A 21,681-nucleotide genomic window follows, 5' to 3' on the forward strand; every position below is an offset into this window, starting at 1 on the left:
ATTAAGGAAAAAGGTATGTCTTAGGAATTGAAGGCAATTAAGTGTGTGAATGACAAAATGCTGTTAACAATACATAAAGATGGGATCAGTTAAAATGACAAGTTCCATTCCATTAAAGCTGCCTTAGGAAATTCTGCTACAGTGTTCAAGTCCGTTAAATTAACAAGTGACTTCTTTGTATGATATGTCCTATGTTAACATTTTGCTAGCTATTGTAAGGACTGATTGATTTTGTAGCTTTATTTAAAATATAACAATTATGCAAAGATCATCGAAAATAAACAAATGTAATTATACACCGTGAAAAGCTGTCCTGAATACTTCAGAAGAACAACACAAGAAAATTAATTCCACTGTAACTATTCTATGTGCCTAGAGGTCTCAGATTACAAAATCACAGATGATCTCAACTCAAGCAGGATTATTACGAAGCTAAATGAGTAAAGTTGATTACTTGACTGCCTCATTCCCTTGCCAATAACTTTACCTATTACCTATGAAAGGATTTTAATAGTATGGCCTCCAGGAACTAATGAAGATCAGTTATTAAATAAAAGTGGTTTGCCCTCAATAGTAACCATGATTCCCAAGTGAATGCCTTTTTGACCCCAACTATGGGTATGATAGGCAATCTAAAAAATAAAAAAGTTCATTTGGCTCAATCTACTTTTGTCTTAAACCATTAACAGCATGACTAATAGATAATCTATTATTTAGTTGCAAAAAAAGTGTTCTTGTTTTGTTTTTTTTCATGCTTTTGAAATCATGCAAGATCATTTTACTTACTTCTGCACTTTGTCATTGGCCGCTTGGGAGGCCTCCATGGCATGCTGAAGCTCTAATTCCATGTTTGCTCGATCTGTCAGAGCTTGCTGCAGTTGGGTAGACAGTTCCTCATTCTGTTGTTGAGTGATGGAAACAATGTTTTCTCTATTTTTTAAAGCTTCTTCATAAGTACTAAGGGTATGGTTAAACTGATCCTTCAGATTTTCTTCTTGGGATAAAGATTTGTGTAAACTGAGAAAAACATAAAAATAAATAATTGAAACATAAATATGTAGTCTTCCTGACCAATAATTTATTTAACAAAAATCTCCATAAGAAATAACCATTTCTAAAAATCAATTAAGACATACTTAAATGGGTAAATAAAAATAATTTTTATATCACAATATTATTCTTGATAATTATTCTACTTCTCTGCTTCTAGGCTGAAAGCTACCCAGACGAACGATTATTGATGTTACCAAAGCATACAAGAAGATGCTGCAAGATGTTAATATAATTACATCAGTATAAATATTACATTCAATTTTCTTTAAAAGGAATAGCGGAGAATTGGAAAATAAAGCATCTCTAGGTAAATAAAAGAATATAATAAGCTGACTGCAAAGAAGTGAGGAGTAAGAGAACGGGCATCCGTTTAGTAGATTCAGGGTTTCTTCAGCTGAGCGCTTAATGAGAATGAATAAGGGCTGTACGAATAACTGATCAGCCCATACACAGATATAAATGAAGTTAAAATCACTAGTCCGACTGCACAGAAATAATATGTATTCAGATCTTTTCTTTTTGTTAATGAATCTCATGCCAAATATATCCACTCATTAAGTCATACAGAGAAATAGCATATAAATTAAGACCAAATGAATGCAGAAGAAAATGCAGACAAATAGAACCCTAAAATGCTAAAGGTCAAATCTTTGATATGTCATTACACCTACCACCTGAGGTTATTTTGAAATGGCACCAAGCACCTCACTCAATTAAATAAAGACATTTTGAAAATATAAATATTTAATAAGGGAAATTTAAAATCCACACAGGAGATGTTCTTTTTTTATTAAATAAAATCATTTCAGTATATGCATACAAAAGAAATGTCAATGGGAGACTTGTAAGTAAAACAACCTAACTATATAATACAGATTAATGATGTGAAAGAAAGTAATATAATTCTGAAAGCTTCAAAAAGCTAGTCAGGGAACTTTAGCACTGGCCGAATATCTAGTCTGATACTTTATTTAAAACTGTTTAAACCAAAGTAATTATACATTTCTTCTTTTTGTTTAAGTAACCTATAGATCTCTCCAGTGTGCTCACTTTGTAGAAGGTGTCACACAGAAATAAGAAGGACATGAAACAGGGATAGTCAGCATACCAAAAGAAATCATTTCAAGATTCAAATTAGTTCTTAAGAAGAAAGACTGCTACTAAACTGTGGTCAATTGATTACTACATAAAAATAAGAATGGTGTTTAGTGCCATATTTGTAGAGTGCAAAGAAGTATCCTTCTTTATGGTTTTCATCTTGTTGTTTATCTAACCCTTCTTTCATTTTTAGTTCTTTCTACCAATCCATACGCCTAAAGGCTCCCATCTCCTGCCTATTTTCCTATTCTATGTTCTTTCACACTTTCTGATTCCTCTTATTCCATGTTCGTTTCCTTCAATCCACCCTCTTTGGCTACTTGAAAGATCCAAGAAAGAAAGAAATGAAAAACAAAACAAAAAACCTTTAAAAAGACAAGACTCTTTATGTTCTTTACACTTAAAAGGTTATTACTTACATTTTAATTGTTAATTACATTTTAAATTACACAGAGTGCACAAATCCAAAGTATTCAGCTTGACAAAATGTAAAGAAAACATGTAATAAATGCAGAAGATTCCCCTCTGTTCCCTTCCAGTTAATTCCCCTTTCCCAAAGTAATCACTTATTCAACCTCTATTAAGATTAGTATTGTCTGGGGGCGCCTGGGTGGCTCAGTCGGTAGGCGTCTGCCTTCGCTCAGGTCATGATCCCAGCATCCTGGGATCAAGCTCCGCATCGGGCTCTCCACTCTGCAGGAAGCTTGCTTCTCCCTCTCCCACTCCCCCTGCTTGTGTTTCTTCTCTCGCTGTGTCTCTCTTTGTCAAATAAGTAAATAAAATCTTTAAAAAAAAAGATCAGTATTGTCTGTTTTTGAACTTTTGGTCTGGCATATTTTACTTAAAGGCTTATGAGATTCGTCCTACTGTTGCAGGCAGTTCACTGTTTTTTATTGCTATCAAGTATTCTGTTATATAAATATACCACAATTTATTTAATCATTCCACTATTGTTGCTATTAATATTCTCGTACATTATCTTTTGATGGACCTAAGTACTCATTTCCCCCCCACCCCACTTTATTGAGATATAATTGACGTGAGTACTCCTTTCTGAAGTAAGAATTGCTCTATAGGGTGTATGTATGTTCAGATTAAGTAGATGCTGCACAGAGTTTCCCAAAGTGGTCCTACCAATTTACACTCTCACCAGCAATATATGGGAGTTGCAATCGCTCTACATTCTCCTTCAGAGTATTCTCCCTACTGGTAAACTATACCCATTCTAATAGAGGTGCAGTGCAATTTCATTCTCTTAATATTGCCTTTTGATGAATTTAAGTTCTTAATTTGAATGAAGTCCAATTAGTCATTGTTTTTTAATGGCACTGTTTTTTGTGTCCTATTTAAAAAATATCTTAGCCTTTATATTTTACCCTTATGTATATGGTCTCATTTAAAGTTCACAGTGGGCAGCTTCGTTTGGGAATTCTGCATTTGTCTACGATGTCCATAACACTATGCAGTATACTCTAGCCAATTAAATATGAAGAATCAATGATTCAGTTTTTAAAATATCATCTTTATTAAAACCATGGTATCCCAATTTAATTCTCTAATCATTCATCATTTCCTAGTCTTCGATCCTTTAATTTTTTTCAAATTTATATCTCATTTTTCTCTCAGTTGGACCTGTGACTGGGATCCTTAACTCTCAAGCTCAAAAGCTACTCATCATTCAAAATGCCTTGGAAACCTTTAAATCTCCACCAAGACTTTCTCAAACAGAAGCAGCAGCTGGAATGATGTTTTAAAACAATAAATCAGATAATGTCACTTAAAATCCTGCAGTGGCATCTCATTGCACTCAGAATAAGTCTCTAAAAATAATAACAACAAATTGCCTATTTTAACTCACTAAACCTCACAACAACCTATGAGAGAAGTCCTATCAATATTAGTTTTTTTACAGATGATGAAATTGAAGCAAAGAGAGGGAAGTAATTTAATTAATCTCACATATCTAACAGAACCAGAATCTCAACCCACAGTCTTCCTCCCTGAGCTGAAACGTGAAACACTCCTCCCAGGGGGCCATGAGCCATGGAGCCCTGTATCATCTGTTCTCTCTGCTTCCTCATCTTCGAGCCAGACATTGTTTCTCAAGTACATCAAGCTTTTTCCTGCTTGAGGCATTTGTTTGTAATGTCTTTCTCCCCTCTCCCTGACAAACTTCTACTTATTCATTTGGTCTCAGCATGAATACTGAGAAAAGTGTACTCAGATACACCTTTTATGACTCTTCAATCTAAATTTTGGCGTTCCTTCTTTGTTACTCTGTCTCAATGACCCTACTCTTTTTCTTCTTAGAACTTATAATAATTTGTAGTTTTTTTCAGTTTCATCTTGTGATCTATTTCCCAATTCCACCATATTAACACTCTATTTACAAAGAGCAATTTTTAAAAATGGGGATACACTCCTTAATAACTTCAATAAGTCAAAATGCTTATATTTCTAAGGACACTTTCTTATCAGAATAAAGATGAAGCAGAGGGGATAGATTCCTAGCATATACAAATCTATACCATTTATAGCTTATTTTTGTTTTAGTGCTGTTTTTTCCTTGATAGTGCTCTTCCCTAGGGCCACCTTGTTTAGCTTTCTTCATAGAGTCAAATCACATTTAACCTCTTTTCAAAGTTACTGATTTTCAGATGCATTTTTAGCATGGCAGCAGCATTACAATTCATTGGTCTTAAATGACGTTGTATTGGAAAATATTTGAAGTTATAGTAAGAATAAATGATAAAACAATAGCAGAAAAGAGTCATTAAATCACTCTCAGAAGGTTCAAAGCCTGTGGTTCACACAATATTGACAAAGAATGGTAATTATTTAGGTTTATCATGAAATTAATGAGGTAATATCATACGCAAGGTTCCATTCACTCTTACAGCTTTCAAATTATGTAATTCTTTTATTTTTGTTATTATAGAAAGTGAGACTTTGAAAATATTTTTACTTGGTAATCTTTCATATTATAATTCTAAATCCATATCAAATGAGACGGTACATTGTCTCTTATGCTGCTCACCACGTAGAGTCCAACCGCAGGCTGGGGTAGAAAATACCCTTTGATGGGCACTGTACTAGTAAGCAGCATGTAACAGATTTCCTTTCTGGAGTGGTTTCCGTCTTGGTATCAACTCCCTCAAGTCCATGGTCCTATTTTCCTAGTCCCTGACTCTCTGAACTGCCTCAGCTTAAACTTTCTTGGAATTATCAAGCTTATGACCCACTTTTATGTTTTGCTTGCAGATATTTATGTTCTCCTCAGCTTATCTGCTTTCCTGCTTGCTGAACTCTCTTTCTCTCAATTGTAATGTCATACATGGATTCAGCTTATTCCTGCAACTAGTACTTTTCCATTTATACCAAGTGTTGAAGCTACTTTCCCTGGCTTCCTCTTTTGTCTCCATGATCAAGTATTAACTTAAGTCCTTCATGAGTCACTTTACTCATCATCCTACAGTATGCACTTATTCTTCTGCTCATGCTTCATTTATTTACAGTAATTGCTCCATCAAGTGTTTTATATATGTTGCTTTAATTGGATAAATATGTTCAAATTAAAAATTTAGAGGTGAGGTACCACAGTATAAACCAACAGTTATTACCTAGGAGTAATTTTGTCCCTCAGGGGATATTTGCAACATCTGGAGACATTTCTGGTTGTCATAACTCGAGGAGGGGAGTACTACTAGCATTTAGTGAGTAGAGGCCAGAGATGCTGCTAAGCAACCTCCATTGCAGAGGACAGTCTAATGTGTCAAAAATGCCAAACTTGGTGTACATGCAAAGATTTTGGCTTTGGACTTTGAAGAAGTAGATTCAAATTTCAGTCCTGTCATTCACTCTGTATGACCTTAGGAAGATACTTTAACCCTCTGAGTACTAATTTCATCAACTCAAGAACAACGAGAAAAATCTCACGGAGTTCATGTGAGAACAAAACGAGGTGATCTAACTATGTGAAAATATTTAGCACAATATCTGGTAAAGAATGGGCTTTTGTCCATGTGTAATTCTTAAAAGAAATAATTTAGCTCTAATTAACTTTGTATGATATCTTATACAATACTCAGACATTTTATAAATACTTTGATGAAAAACAACTGCCTGTTTCTACAGGTTTTTCATGAATTGGGAGAAGTAAACTCGTTTTCCTAACCTTTATCATTTACTGATAACATTCTTAAATCATTCTGAAAAAAAAAAAGAGGCAGGTTTGGCTTGTTTTACTGAATTAAAATAAATAAAGACAAAGCAAGTATGAAAGGCAGAAGTATGTGCTACCTTGTCCTAAGTGTACATTTTCTGAGAGGATAGTGTCTGTATTTACTTCCTGGTTTACTGCATCAATTAATTTGATCTGAATTTCTGACCTGTGATTTGCCTTCTCTCTGAAGAACTTCTTTTAACATTTCCTGCAAGACAGGTGTACTGGTGACAAATTCCCTCAGTTTTTGTTTATCTGAGAAAGTCTTTATTTCTCCTTTACTTTTGAAGGATAACTTCATGGGATACAGAATTCTAGGTTGATGTCCCCAGTTTTAGTCTGACATTCAAGGAGCTCCAAAATTCTATTCTACTTTTCTTTTCAGACTTCATCCTACCCACTCTATCAAAATTTTTTATTCTAGCCAAATGGAACTATAAATTGTTCTTTGAAAATGCTGTCACACTTTTCACTTTGCAGTACTGCTCACATTGTTGCCTTCACTTGGAGTGCTCTTTTTCTTTCCATCCACACCCCCGATCACGTTTCAAGATTCAGACAAACTGCAACAACTGTCATGAAGTCACACTCCATACCTTCCCTGCCCAAGGGGACACTTCTTGCTCTAAGCTACCATACCCTTTCCATATCCCTTATATTATATTCCTCAGTTTCTACTATCCTTTGTAGTTATTGTATACTTGTTTTCTTTCTGACTAGATTCTAATACTATTGAAAGAAGGAGCCATATTTTATTTTTCTTTGTTTCCTTCTAGGGCCTAACTCAGTGGCTTTTCTACACGAGGCATACAAAAAGTTATTTATTGAACATTGTTGTTTAAATGCTATATTTGAACGAGTGGCCTCCAGTATTGTAAAAGGATCACATCAATTTTCTTTCCTTTCCTTTTCTCTTTATCTTAATGTACAGTCCCATATGGTCCATAGTTTACCTTTACCCACACTTCATTCCATTACATTTTTGGGGATATTTTAAAAATAAACTTTTTGTTTTGAGATCATTGTAGATGTCACATGCAGTTGGCAAGAAATACCACAGAAAAATCCCTGGTGTCCTTTACCTACTTTCCCACAATGGTAACATTTTATAAAATTATAGTATAAAAGCACCACCAAGATAGTGACATTGATATAGTCAAGGTAAAAAACAGTTACATCACTACAAGGATCCCTCATGTTTCCCCACCACTCCTTCCCCTCCTTAAACCCTAACCACTAATCTGTTTCCCATTTCTATAATGTTTCAAGAATGTTTTTTAAAAATATTTTATTTATTTATTTGACAGAGATAGAGAACACAGTAGGCAGAGTGGCAGGCAAAGTGAGGGGAGAAGCAGGCTCCCTGCTGAAGAAGGAGCCTGACACGGGGCTCGATCCCAGGACCCCGGGACCACGACCTGAGCTGAAGGCAGCCGCTTAACTGACTGAGCCACCCAGGCACCCCTCAAGAATGTTTTATAAATGGAAAGGCTGCTTTGGGGACTTTTTTCTTTCTTTCTTTCTTTTTTAAAGATTTTATTTATTCATTTGACAGAGAGAGACACAGTGAGAGAGGGAACACAAGCAGGGGGAGCGGAAGAGGGAGAAGCAGGCTTCCCGCTGAGCAGGGAGCCTGATGTGGGGCTTGATCCCAGGACTCTGGGATCATGACCTGAGCCGAAGGCAGACGCTTAAGGACTGAGCCACCCAGGTGCCCCAGGACTGTCTTTTTTCATTCAGCATAATTTCCTGGGGATTTATTTGTGGGGTTTTTTTTGTTTGTTTGTTTTTTAGGAAATGGTCCATTACTTCTAAGTTGTGCCATTTTTATGTGTGCAGAGCTGTTGACAGTAATCCTATTTTTATATCTGTAAAATCTACAGTGCTATCCTCTGTTTCATTCCTGATATTGGTAGAGTGTCTTTTCTCTGCTCTTATATGCTTCTTTCTGTTATCTTTATCATTTTTTCCTTCTGCTTGTTTTGCATTTATTTTTCTGTTCTCTTTCTAGATTCTTGAGGTAGGGGCTTAAATTGTTGATCTGATATATTTCCAATTTTCCTTAATGCATTTAGTGCTATAAATTTCCTCTCAGCCCTGCTTTAGCTGTGTCCCACAATTTTGGTGTGTTGTATTTTTATTTTCATTCACTTCCATGTATTTTAAAAAATTTCCCTTAAGAATTCTTCTTTGATTCTCAAGTGATTATTTAGAAATGTGTTATTTAGTTTTGAAGTGTTTGGAGATTTGCCTGTTGTCTTTCTGTTACTAATATTTGTTCTGATTCTACTGTGGTCAAAGAGTACGCACTGTATGATTTCAGTTCTTTGTAGTCAACTAAGGTTTATTTTATGACTTAGAATATGATCTATCTTGGTGTATGTTTTGTGGGCATTTACAAAAAAATATGTATCGTGCTGTTGTGTGGAATGTCTAAAACTGTTGATTAGATCCTGGTAGTTGATGGTCATGTTGAATTCTTCTGTATCCCTGGATTTTTCTCTGTTTCGTGAGAGGGAAGCATTGACACCTCCAAACTGTAATTGTGGATTTGTCAATTTCTCTTTTCAGTTCCATCAGTTTTTGCTTAATGTACTTTTAGTTCTCTTGTTTGGTATAAACACATTTAAGATTGCTATGTCTTTTTCTATAACTCAGTGCCCCTCTCTGATAAATGGTTTAGCTTTCAAGTCCACATAGAAGATGCTATAGTATAGCCATTCTTGCTTTTGCCTTTGATTTGTGTTTCATGCTTTATCTTCTGTTCTCTTATTTTAATGATTTTATTTGTTGTGAGTTTCTTGTAGCTAGCATAGAGGTGGGCCAAAATTTTTATTTTTATTATTATTTTATTTATTTATTAGAGAGGGGGAGGGAGAGAGGGGGAGAGGAAGGAGCAGAGGGAGGGCCACTGGCTTCTCTCTGCACTATTGGTTCTGTCTGCTCTTCTCTTGGCTTGAGAGCTGCTGGGCTGCACTACTTTCAGGTGTTTTGCCAGCCCTTCTGGTCAGATGGGGCTGGAAGACACTCCATAGTCAGTAGCACTATGTCTCAGCCTCCTTGCTTGGGCGGGAGGGGTAGGGGCTGCTCCAGGCTACTCTCAGTTTGGCTATGGATTAATCTCCCTGCCTTTGGTTTGGGTGATCAGCCCTGTCTGTTTGCTTCTCAGCTCAGGTGCTGTTGGGCTACACAGCTTCCAGAAGTTGTTGCTAGCCCTTCTGGCCAGAAGAGGGGCTGGAAGGCATCCTCTAAGTGGGTGGGGCTGTGACGCAGAATTCTGCCTGGGTGTGGGCAATCCGACTCTAGGGTTGGCATAAGTCCTCATTTGAGGATCTGAATCAGGCAGATCTGCAACCCACTGAGTTCTCTGGTCAGGGTGTGCCCCTGGCTTGGTTCTGTAGCTGAGCCAAGCCACTGGCTGGGATTATTGTTTGGGCACTGTGGATAGGAACTCAGTCTGCCAACATTTGTGTGCTGGCTGTTACAAACCCTTCCTCCCGTTTCTGTCACTCAGATTCCCAGTGGCTGTGCTCCAAGTCTCCCCTGTAATCCCTGTAGTGTGAGATCAGAGTAGGGGCTCCTATAAAGTGACCCACAATGCTGAGGGAGACTTGTTGTCTTCCCAGGTTTTCTTTTCCCACTGGAGGAATTGGTGGTTCAGGGGAGACCTCTCTGCATGGTGCTGTGCTAATCTGGGGAAGGGGCAATGCAGTCAATATGTAGCCACTTCTCCTAATCTTCTAATGCAGTCTGTCTTCTTGGTCTCTGAGGTGCAAGGGGGTGCTTCAGCCTCATCCCTGTGTTGTAAGATTCTTTTGGTGGTGTCTTATTCTTGAATAGATATTAGCCATTCTTCTTGTAAAGAAGAGTTAAGTAAGAAATGATCTATGCCACCATCTTAGTGATGTCACTTAATTAAATGTTTTTTAATAGATCTTTAGAGTTAGTGGCATGATTGTTACATTTCTTTTCTAGTCAATGAATTCAACAAATATTTAGTGGCCACCAGTTTGTATCATAAAATGTAGCATCCAAGGGTGTTTCAATAAATATCAATAAATATGTTGATCATACGTCAAGTAAAATTCTTGAAAATTTAAGTTCAGAATTAACTTAGTTTATAATAAAGAAATTATTTATCTCTGAAATAACTTTAATAAATTATTTTATCAAATGAAACCAACTGAGACAATAGAGGTAGCAAGTCAGTGGAATCACTTCACTGTCTGATTTACAAATTAAATCTTCTCAACCACATTCTTAACTGTACTGAATGCATTTCCCTATAACTGTATGTCATTCAGGATTAAGGCCTACTATACCAGAGCATAAGCTGATTTCCTCAAAAATAAGCAAGGGAAGTCAACTATTATTTGCTTGAAGGAGCCTTAGCAAATTAATTGATAGCTGGAAAATCCCAAAGTATCTGGAGATTCAATAACACACCTCTAAATAACACATGGGTCAAAGATGAAGTCTCCAGAGATTGTGAAAAATATTTTGAACTAAATGAAAGTGGAAATATAACTTATCAAAGTTTGTGGGACACAGCAAAAATAGTGCTTAAGAGGAAAACTGATAGGATTGAAAACATATATCAGAAAAGAAGAAGAATCTAAAATCAATAACACAAGCTTCTACCTTAGGAAATTAGACAAAGAGTAATGTAAACTTAAAGCAAGCAGAAGAAAAAAATACAGTTTAGAGTAGAAATGAATGAAACTGAAAACAGGAAATCAATAGAGAAAATCATCCAAATCAAAAGCTGATTCCTTGAGAACATCAATGTATTAGTTTCCCAGGGCTGCCATAACAAATCACCATGAATCGGTGGCTTAAAAAAAACAGAAATTTATTCCCATGTTCTGGAGACCAGAAGTTTGAAATTGAGGTGTCAGCAGGACCACACTCTTTCCGGAGCCTCTAGGGAAATTTCTTCCCTTGCCTGTTCCAGCTTCTGGCAGCTGTGAATATTCCTTTGCTTATGGCTGTATCACTCCAATCTCTTCACAAGGTTTTCTCCTCTGTGTGTCTCTCTCAAAACTCCCTCTGCCACTCTCTGATAAACAGACATGTGACTATATTTAGGACCATCTTGATAATCCAGGAAAGCTTCCCCTTTCAAGTTCCTTAACTTAATCACATCAAAAATTGTTAAGGTAACAATTCTTAAGACAAGAAAAGGAAATAAAAGGTATATAGATCAGGAAGTAAGAAATAAGACTGTATTTATTTAGAGATGACATGATTATCTATGTAAAAAAATCTCAAAGACTTAACAAAAACAAAACAAATAAAAAACCACGAAACTATTGGAACCAAAGAGAGAGGGTGTACAGTTACAGGTTAATATAAAGGCAATTGCTTTCCTACATATAGCAGCAGTGAACAATTTCAGTTTAAAATTAAAACACAATACCATCCCTCCCCCCCAGTGAAATATTTTAGGTATAAACCTAACAAAATATGTACAGGATCTATATGAGGAAAAGTCTGATGAAAGAAATCAAAGACAACCTAAATAAATGGACAAATATTCCATCTGCATGGATAAAAAGACTCAATATTGTTAAGATGTTAATTCTTGCCATTGATCTATAGATTCAATGAAATTCCAATCAAAATCCTAGCAAATTATTTTGTAGATATTGACAAACTGATGCTAAAGTTTATATGGAGAGACAAAAAATCCAGAACAGTCAAGTCAATATAGGAGAACAAAGTCAGAGGACTGACTCTACTCAACTGCAAGACTTACTATAAAGTTACAGCAATTAAGACAGCATTATATTGGTAAAAGAACAGACGAATAGATCAATAGAAGAGAACAGAGAACCCTGAAATAGATCCACACAAATAAAGTCAACTGATCTTTGACAAGGGAGCAAAAGGCAATTCAATGAAAAAGGGACAGCTTTTTTTTTCCCCCCCCAACAAATGGCAGTGGAACTGGATGTCCATCTGAGAAAAAAGTGAATCTAGACAGAGAATTTACACCTTTCACAGAAAATAACTAAAAATGGATCACAGGCTTAAGAGTAAAACACAAAACTATGTAACTTCTAGAAGATAACATAGAAGAAAATTGAGTTGACCTTGGATTTGGTAATGAGTTTTTAGATATAACACCAAAAACACGATCCATGGGCACGCCTGGGTGGCTCAATCGGTCTGCCTTCAGCTCAGGTCCTGGGATCGAGTCCCACATTGGGTTCCCCGCTGAGCGGGGAGCCTGCTTCTCCCTCTGCCTGCTACTCTGGCTGCTTGTGCTCTCTCTCTCTGACAAATAAATAAAATCTTTTTTTTTTTAAGATTTTATTTATTTGCGAGAGAGAGAATGAGAGAGAGAGAGCATGAGAGGGGGGAGGGTCAGAGGGAGAAGCAGACTCCAAGCTGAGCAGGGAGCCCGATGTGGGACTCGATCCCCGGACTCCAGGATCATGACCTGAGCCGAAGGCAGTCGCTTAACCAACTGAGCCACCCAGGCACCCCAAATAAATAAAATCTTAAAAAAAATAATAATAATAAATTAAAAAAAACCAAGATCCATGAAAAAAGTAATGTTAGACCTTATTAAAATAGTTAAAAACTTGAACACCCATGTGTACACAAAAATCTGCACATGAATGTTTACAGATTTATACATAATTTCCCAAACTGGAAGCAACCAAGACATTTTTCAATAGATGAATATATAAACTGTGGTACATCCATGCAATGGAATGTTATTTACTGATAAAAAAACGAGCTATTAAGCCATAAAAATAACCATGAGACTATGGACACTAAAAAACAAACTGAGGGTTCTAGAGGGGAGGGGGGTGGGGGGATGGGTTAGCCTGGTGATGGGTATTAAACAGGGCACGTACTGAATGGAGCACTGGGTGTTATACGCAAACAATGACTCATGGAACACTACATCAAAAACTAATGATGTAATGTATGGTGATTAACATAACATAATAAAATTTAAAAAAATATACGGAGGAACCTTAAATGTATATAATGTGGTGAGAGAAACCAGTCTGAAAGAAGCCAATCTGGAAGGCTATATGCTGTATGATTCCAACTATATGGCATTATAGAAAAGGCAAAAACTACAGAGACAGTAAAAAGATCGGTAGTTGCTAAGGGTCCAGAGGGAGGTGGACAGGGGTGAAAAGACAAAGCACTTGGGTTTTTATAAGTGCTGTGAAACTATTCTGTGTGATATTGTTACAGTAAATACATGACATTTTGCCTTTTTCAAAACCCATAGAACCTTACAACACAAAAAGTGAAACTTAATGTAAACTATGTAACTTTAGGTAATAATGCATTGATAAAGTGTCATTAATTGTAACAAATGTGCCACACCAATACAAGACATTAATACTGGGGAATCTGTGTGTGTAAGGAGGTATACGGGACCTCTACTATTCGCTCAATTTTATTGTAAATCTAAACTGTCCTAATAAATAAAAGTCTATTAATTACCCTCCTCCCCCCACAACCAACACACACACAATAGGAATGAAGAAAGGCTAAGATTGGTTCGGTAGGAATCAAAAGTGACATGAGATACAAAGAAACAAGGGCAAGCATATCCAGCAATGGTACAGTGCCCATATCAGACCTAATCATGCCTGAATTTGGCTATGTCTATAATAATTTATAAGTGATAAAATACCTCCACAGGAGGGCTTATCAGGTAGGGTAAACCTTACCTGTGATCAGGTATCATTATATTTATGTAGCTGCTAGATAACACCTGTTAAAAATGGCATAGAAGAAATCCCTGCACAATGTTGAAGGATGGATTCAATTATCTCTAGAGATAAGTGATCTTGCAATGCTGAGGCCTAGTTAAATGCCAGATATTACTTGTCATCCTAATTCTACTGAGATGGGGTATTCCATCTAAGAACAGTCAAAAAGGAAGAGTATTATCTACATAAGGATCAGTTCTGGAGAAAAAGATTTTTGAGGACCTCAGCACACACTCTGACTAGCCAGTTTCTTAGTAAATGGCTGAGAAGTTTGCTCAACTATTGAAAATTATGTCCCATACCATCTGTACAAATAAATGATTATACTAAAAATGTCAAAACAGCAAATAACCAACCATTCTTACATAGGATAAATATTTTTCAATTTTATTAACAATCCTAATTAACCCTCTTTTAAAAAGTTAACCAGGGCCTAGTAAGCATATAGTTTTATTTCACATTATATAATACAGCTTAGGAGATGGACTGATGTTGACATCTCAGATATAGATCTAAATAAACTCACTTCACAAGATTTATTGCAAATGCACACTGCTTGACACAGAGCTGGGGCTGAAGAGCTATTTGGTTAGCTGAAGTGCTGAATGCAGGGTTCTGGGAAGCAATGTGCTTTGTTTTACTGATGGAGGGCAGGGGGCGCACTGGGACGCCCCAGGTACTGCTTTCCTTCCTCACATAAATGAATGACTACTGGGTGCTGGGCACTTTGCTAGAACTACAGTGGGGACTAAACACACTTGTCACATTCTTATAAATACTGTAAAGGAAGGGATGTGACATTCGAGTTGAAATTTAGAGAAGAGTAGGTATTAATTAGGAGGGCAGAGGGAGAACTTCAGGGGCAGGGAAGAACACACACAAAGGCCTTAGAAGAGAAAGGATGGCTCAGGAGCCAGAGGAAGCCCAGTTCTGCCAGTGTTGATGTTCCAAGACCAGTGAAAAAGTGGTTGAGACCAGATCACATTGGGCCTTTTTGGTCTTTGTCCTGAGAAAAAAAGGAGAAGTTACTGAAGGATTTTAAAGAGAGGGCAAGAAGATCTGCCTTTTTAAAACACTGCTCTGGCTAGGGGGTGTTTTGTGTGTCTCTCTTACCTGATAGGACAAATAGCCTCTAACAGGTAAGACTCACCTTGCTCCTTGTCCGAGTGGGCCAGCTCTGGAATTTCAAGAAAACATGGAACTATACTAAGACTCAAATCTAGGATATACAATGAAGTTTTAAAACTCACCTTTTATTTACTTGGGCTGGATATACTACTTATGAAGATGTTTTGTTTTATTTTCTACTAAGAGAGAGAGCAAGACTGAGTGTGAGCAGGGGGAGGGGCAGAGGGAGAGGGAGAGAATCTTAAGCAAACTCCCTGCTGAGCGGGGAGCCCGACAGCAGGGCTCGATCTCAGACCCTGACATCATGTCAAAATCAAGAGTTGGGTGCTTAACCAACTGAGCCACCCAGGTGCCCCCTCTACTAAGAGATTCTAGCTCACTTAGTTCTAAAGATACTCAGTCTGGTCTAAAAGATGGGATTTCTCTTGGACCTAGTTAGGAATCATCTCATTTAGAATTAAATTATCTGTGCTTACTGTCTGCACCTTCTCAACTTCTATTCAAGGCTCGCAATCTTTGTCTACAACTGCTTCAACAATCTTGTTAAATGTAAAAGGTACTTTTCAACCTTTATCTTATTTGACTTATCTGAAGCCAATTCTTTCTGGAAATGCTTGCCATGAAAATACAGTTCTGGTGTTCTGCTTCAACAAAAGTATTTTTTGATGCTTCTCAATCTCCTTTGAGGGCTTCTTTTCCTCTACCCAACACTTAACTGTTGGTGTCTTCTCTTCCCGTCGACCCACTCTACTTGATTTCAACCCACTCCTATAGCTTCACATAATCGTCTACATAGTTCCTTTATAGCTTAGATTTCTATCTTGAGCACTAGATCTACATAAGCACCTAGTATAGACACCCTGACTTGACCATCCTACAAATATCTACAACTAGGTGTGTCTAAAACTGAACTCATAATCTCATGTTATGCCCTCTCCAAATCTTTCTAGCATCTTTCTACTTCTTTCTAGCCCCATTATCATTATCTTAATTAAGAGTGCCTGCTACTGTTTTCTTAAGTGGATTACTACAATAGACTTTTCACTTGGTTCCTTGCCATGAGTGAGTTTTCTAAAGCACAAATATGACTGTATCACTAACTGGATTAAATCTCTTCAATGACTCCTCACTGCTTGTAGCATAAAGTTCAAATTCCTTAAATATCATCCACAAAGCTCTTCATGGCTCTTTCCAGCTCATCTCTCTTATTCACACATTTCCCTCTCTACTGTAGCCAGGATGAATAACTTTCACATCCCCTAGAACACTGACCCTATTTTTACTTAACTAGCTCCCATTCATCCTTTAGATCTCAGCTTGGAGTGAGTTTCTCCAAGAAATCAGACTTGTCTAGATTAGGTGGTGCTCTCACTGCTCCCACAGTACTCTGACCTCTCAACTGGATACATGTTAAGCAATTGCTCTTGTTTCACCATTTGATCTCTAGTGCCTAGAAAAGGCTTTAATAAATATTTGTGGAGTTGATTAATTACTGGTTCCTTAGTCCTGCTTCATGTGGCTCTTCTTTCTTCTGTTGTAATGGTTGACTAGAACCTTTGTGATCGGTATATGCCCATGCATATAAGCTAGGGATATCTAGTACTGGTCTGTAGTTAACCAATGTGGCTTGCAGTTTGAGTGCTTTGTAACACTAAGAGTAATAAAAAGCCTAAGACTTAAAAAGGAAATGAAGGGAAGAAAGGCAAGCAAAAATAACTTCGATGAGTTATTCTATTCTGAAGGGGGATTTTAAACGGACTCTCATTAGCATAGCATCGTTGTGGATTTCAGCAGTTTTCCTGGAATCTAGGAACAAGTGCTACTGGAGGCCCCCTGGTGGCTGAGCGAACATTTGCTTATAGTGAAATAATCCTTGAAAGGAGTTATTCATTCAATAAGTATTTATTGAGCAACTATATCTGTATAGAGTCAAGCACACAGTAAATGCTTGGGGATACACCACTCACCAAACCAGACAAAATGTCTGAGCTTACTGAGGTTTTGCTCACCATTTTATCTTTAGTGCCCAGAATAAGTGCTTAATAAATATGTAAATAAATTAATTAATGTTTCTTAAGGCCTGCTTCTAGTCTGAACATTCTGTACTTCCTTACACATTGCCGGCCTTCCATCTGAACGTGGTGTTGCATGGCAGATCTGTAGATAAGGAAGAAGGAGGGCCGTGACACCATTCTCCTGGAGTAACCACTCCGTCTCCCGTATTTTCTTTTATTTCTCTTGATGTTAAAGTCATTTTACCACAATTTGGTGTCATCAACAATAAATGTTAGTTTGTGAAATGCAAAGCAGTTCTCTTTATAGTAACAGAGTTATGAGAAATAATCTTTTATCATAATTTTATTGATGATTTTGGCTACAGTTAATTCTAGGGAAATTTAGTCACACGTACCAGGATGATTCCTTAATTTTAGCAAATTATACATGAGCTTCTATATGCTTTACTGGAAAGGAAATCAATTTGTTATTTATTTTGTCATTTGTTTTAGCAGTTTTCTGTGCCATATGTGAAAATGGGAAACTTGAACAAAAGCAGCGCAAGCTTCTATCAGACCGCTTTATCTACATGTTTTAGGGATTATAAAGATAAAAGTAAGGCTGTCTCTTTAAGAGCTCAAGTACTCAGTGAAGCTTTCATTCAGCTTTCTTCAAAAGGGAATACCTGGTTTATCAGCAGTCTGATAACACTAAAACATGCCTTATATCACATATATAGGCATCAGAATTCTTTTTAAAAAATGTAGCTAATAATCAGGATGAATGTCATTTACTTTTGTTTTGGTCTCCAGGGAATATTGTTTACTTTGCTTTAAAATTTATGTGAGTCATTTTGGTTATATGCCTTTTTTTAATTAGCTGGAAGGAAGCAATCCCTGGGGAGACAGCGGAAATCAATTCTGATCCGATATTGATAGCTACCGTGCTGTAAACTGTGTGTCCTTTCTAATTAAATGTAAACACGTTCCGTTTTAAAGTCCAGGAGCAATGACAACAGTCACTAGGAAAGATTGCCTAAGTACCGCTCAACCCATTTGCCTAGCCTTTATTTCTTTCCTAGTTGTGCTTGTGCAATCATTGCTGGGGCGAATGCTGGTTGTAACTGACTTTTTTAGGTCATCTTCAGAGAAAAGATTGGACAAGAATGTAGAGTGCTCTGTAATACCTCAAGTTACTTATTAACTATGTCCTTCTGATAACTAATCAATGGCATTGCAGAGAGTCAAATTTGTTGCATTCAACTGTCCCCCCACCCCAAAGCCAAGTCTTGGTAAATATTTAATGGCAGTAAAGGTGTTTTGCTAGTTATCCAACTGATATGTTAAAGGACTCTTAAAAGCAACTTTATCTTGCCTTTCCTTCCATACATAATTTGCTCAGCAATATAGTGTGTAGGTGTAAAAGCATTTGGATTTCATTTCATTGAGTATCTTGCTTAGAAAAAGACCAAATGAGAATTAAGATTAAAAAATGCTCATTTTCATCAGTACTGTGTCACTTAACTGTAACAGGGAAAAACGAACCACCACCAAACTTCCCTCTCTGGTAAAATGCCAACTCAAAGCATTAAACAACCCGGCCCCTTTCATTTTACTAAACACTACACCAGACTTGTTCAAAACCTGTTGTACCGCTGCTGTCAAAGGGAAATGTCATAATGTTTCTGTTGTTACAGAGTTGCCACATGCTCTGTAAAAATCAGAAGACCTACGGATTTTTGCTTTTTACTTAACACAGTAAAGGTTAGGTTTTACATCTTTACACCTTTTTAATTATCTATTGAGTTTTAGGCCCCATTGTTTTACTTACCGTAACTCCTGCCTAGGCAGAAAACAATGCCAGCTTTATATTTTAAATAAGGAAAAAAATCTCTTCAGACTTAAGTTTTATTAGAATACTTGATAATTCCTAGCATCTTTCTAGAAATGAGGCTAATTTCTTTAAATTTACACTTACTTAAATTTCACTTATTTCAGGTAACACATTTCTGTTTTTATTCTGGCATGTATTTCAGTCTAGAAATTTAATACTAAGTACTGACTTATGAAGTATGAATTTTTATAGCCTAGCTGTAGAAGAGCACAAATTATTTTTCTAAGTATCAAATAAGAGCTGGTGACTTAAAGCACTGTACTGAATTAATGATCCTTCAAGATGCATTCTGTATCAAAAGGGTTAAAACTAAAAAAACCAAAAAAAAAAAAAAAAGAATAAAAATGTTATAGTTAGGTTTTCAGAATGGAAAAATATTAGAGATGTGCCAGACTTGAGGTGGAAACACTGGATTTTGCAATATTGGGATGATCTGTTTATTTTACTTTGTGGTGGTCTGAAAGGAATGCTTATGTATGTTTTGCCTGACATAGCTGGTGTATGGAAAAAGAAATAGTTCCCTACTGTCAGTGACATATGAAGTTAATTTTTAAGGTACTACTAATGGTCCAACTGGTATGAAGGCAAGGTTTCTAAATTTTTCCTAAAATCTTCTCTAAGAGTTAGTGAATAATATGGTATACGCTTTCAGAGACAAAGGTATCATGCTCCAACTTCAAAAGGAGTTTGATGTTGTAAACTGCTGATTTCAATATATCAAAGTTTGGAAGGCTGGCATAGAATACGTATGCTTTTAAATCAGTATTTCTGCTTTATGTCTTGACGACATGCCTATCTATACTGATTTTGAACTTTGATTTTTTTTTTGTATTTTTAAAGATTTTCATTTATTTATTTGACAGAGAAAGAAACAGTGAGAGAGGGAACACAAACAGGGGGAATGTGAGAGAGAGAAGCAGGCTTCCCACCAAGCAGGGAGCAGCCCCATATGGGGCTCGATCCCCAGGACCCTGGGATCATGACCTGAGCCAAAGGCACACACTTAACGACTGAGCCACCCAGGTGCCCCTGAACTTTGAAATGTTATGTGACATAGTATTTCCCTACTTCTCAAATTGTGGCCAGGGACCCAGGTCAGATTAGAACTAGGGACAGGTCAGCAGGTACATGCCTGGGGCCTCAATTTAAAATGGTCACAAAGGGACCCAGCAATTGCACTACTAGGTATTTACCCCATAGACACAGATGTAGTGAAAAGAAGGGGCACATGCACCCCAATGTTCATAGCAGCAATGTCCACAATAGCCAAACTGTGGAAGGAGCCATGATGTCCTTCAACAGATGAATGGATAAAGAAGATGTGGTTCATTTATACAATCGAATATTACTCAGCCATCAGAAAAGATGAATACCTACCATTTGCATTGACATGGATGGAACTGGAGGAGATCATGCTAAGTGAAATAAGTCAAGCAGAGAAAGACAATTACCATATGGTTTCACTCATATGTGGAACATAAGGAATAGCACGGAGGACCACAGGGGAAGGGAGGGAAAACTGAATGGGAAGAAATCAGAGAGGGAAACAAACCATGACTCTGGACTCCGGAAAACAAACTGAGGGTTTCAGAGGGGAGGGGGGTGGGAGGATGGAGTAACTGGGCGATGGGTATTAAGGAGGACATGTGTTGTGAGGAGCACTGGGTGTTATACACAACTAATGAATCATTGAACATGACATCAAAAACTAATTATGTACTATATATTGGCTAATGGAACTTAATAATAAAAAAAGCTTAAAAAAAAAAAAGGTCACAAAGGGTACGGTACCTGGGTGGCTCAGTCAGTTAAGCATGTGCCTTTGGCTCAGGTTATGATCTTGGGATCCTGGGGTCGAACCCCGTGTCCGGCTCCCTGCTCAGCGGGGAGTCTGCTTCTCCCTCTGCCCGTCCCCCCCCAACTTGTGCTCGCTCTGTTTCTCTCTCTCTCAAATAAATAAATAAAATCTTAAAAAAAGTGGTCACAAAAACCTCACTGGAATAAATTTAAAATATGGTGTTAGTTAACTCATGTGCACAGGTAACCAGTTACTCATGCAAATGGAAAGATGTAAATTGGATGTACTACTGCTGAAATAGATAGTACCTCAACTGGAAATTTAAAACATTTTTTTCCTGGCTCTGATACATAATTGCATATTATGATATGCAATGACAAACTGCATCACCTATATTTTACCAGCCAGCTAGCTTCTGAAACCAAATAATATGTGAGGTCATGCCAGAGGTGATTTAGTTCCAAACCATTTAATAGGTTTCTTCAGAAACTGTCTAATTTGGAAAATTAGAAAATTAGGAAAATAGCAGAAGAAGCTATTGGGAATGTACAATAGGGGCACCAAATTCAGATCCAGGGATGGTTGGGGGGTAAGGGAGCTTCTTGGAAGACATGATGTATAAGTTGAGTCTTGAAAAAGGAGTAGGAGTTGCTCAAACAAGGATAAATAAAGGGTGTTCCAGTAAAAGAAGGTCATGTGTATCAGCATGGAGGTCTGAGGAAAGCTTTGCTGAAAATATTTAACAA

General features: G+C 37.1%; 1 protein-coding gene across 1 annotated transcript in view; it reads right to left on the minus strand.

The window, feature by feature from the left end:
- MIPOL1 (mirror-image polydactyly 1) overlaps positions 1–21,681 on the minus strand; it is a 236,575-nt gene that overhangs the window by 43,842 nt on the left and 171,052 nt on the right. The window contains exon 10 of the mRNA XM_021701365.1: positions 787–1,017. Coding sequence (XP_021557040.1) covers positions 787–1,017 — 231 coding nt within the window. The remainder of the gene's footprint in view (positions 1–786; positions 1,018–21,681) is intronic.

The sequence above is a fragment of the Neomonachus schauinslandi genome, chromosome 9 (assembly GCF_002201575.2).
Source record: "Neomonachus schauinslandi chromosome 9, ASM220157v2, whole genome shotgun sequence".
NCBI classification, from domain to species: Eukaryota; Metazoa; Chordata; class Mammalia; order Carnivora; family Phocidae; genus Neomonachus; species Neomonachus schauinslandi.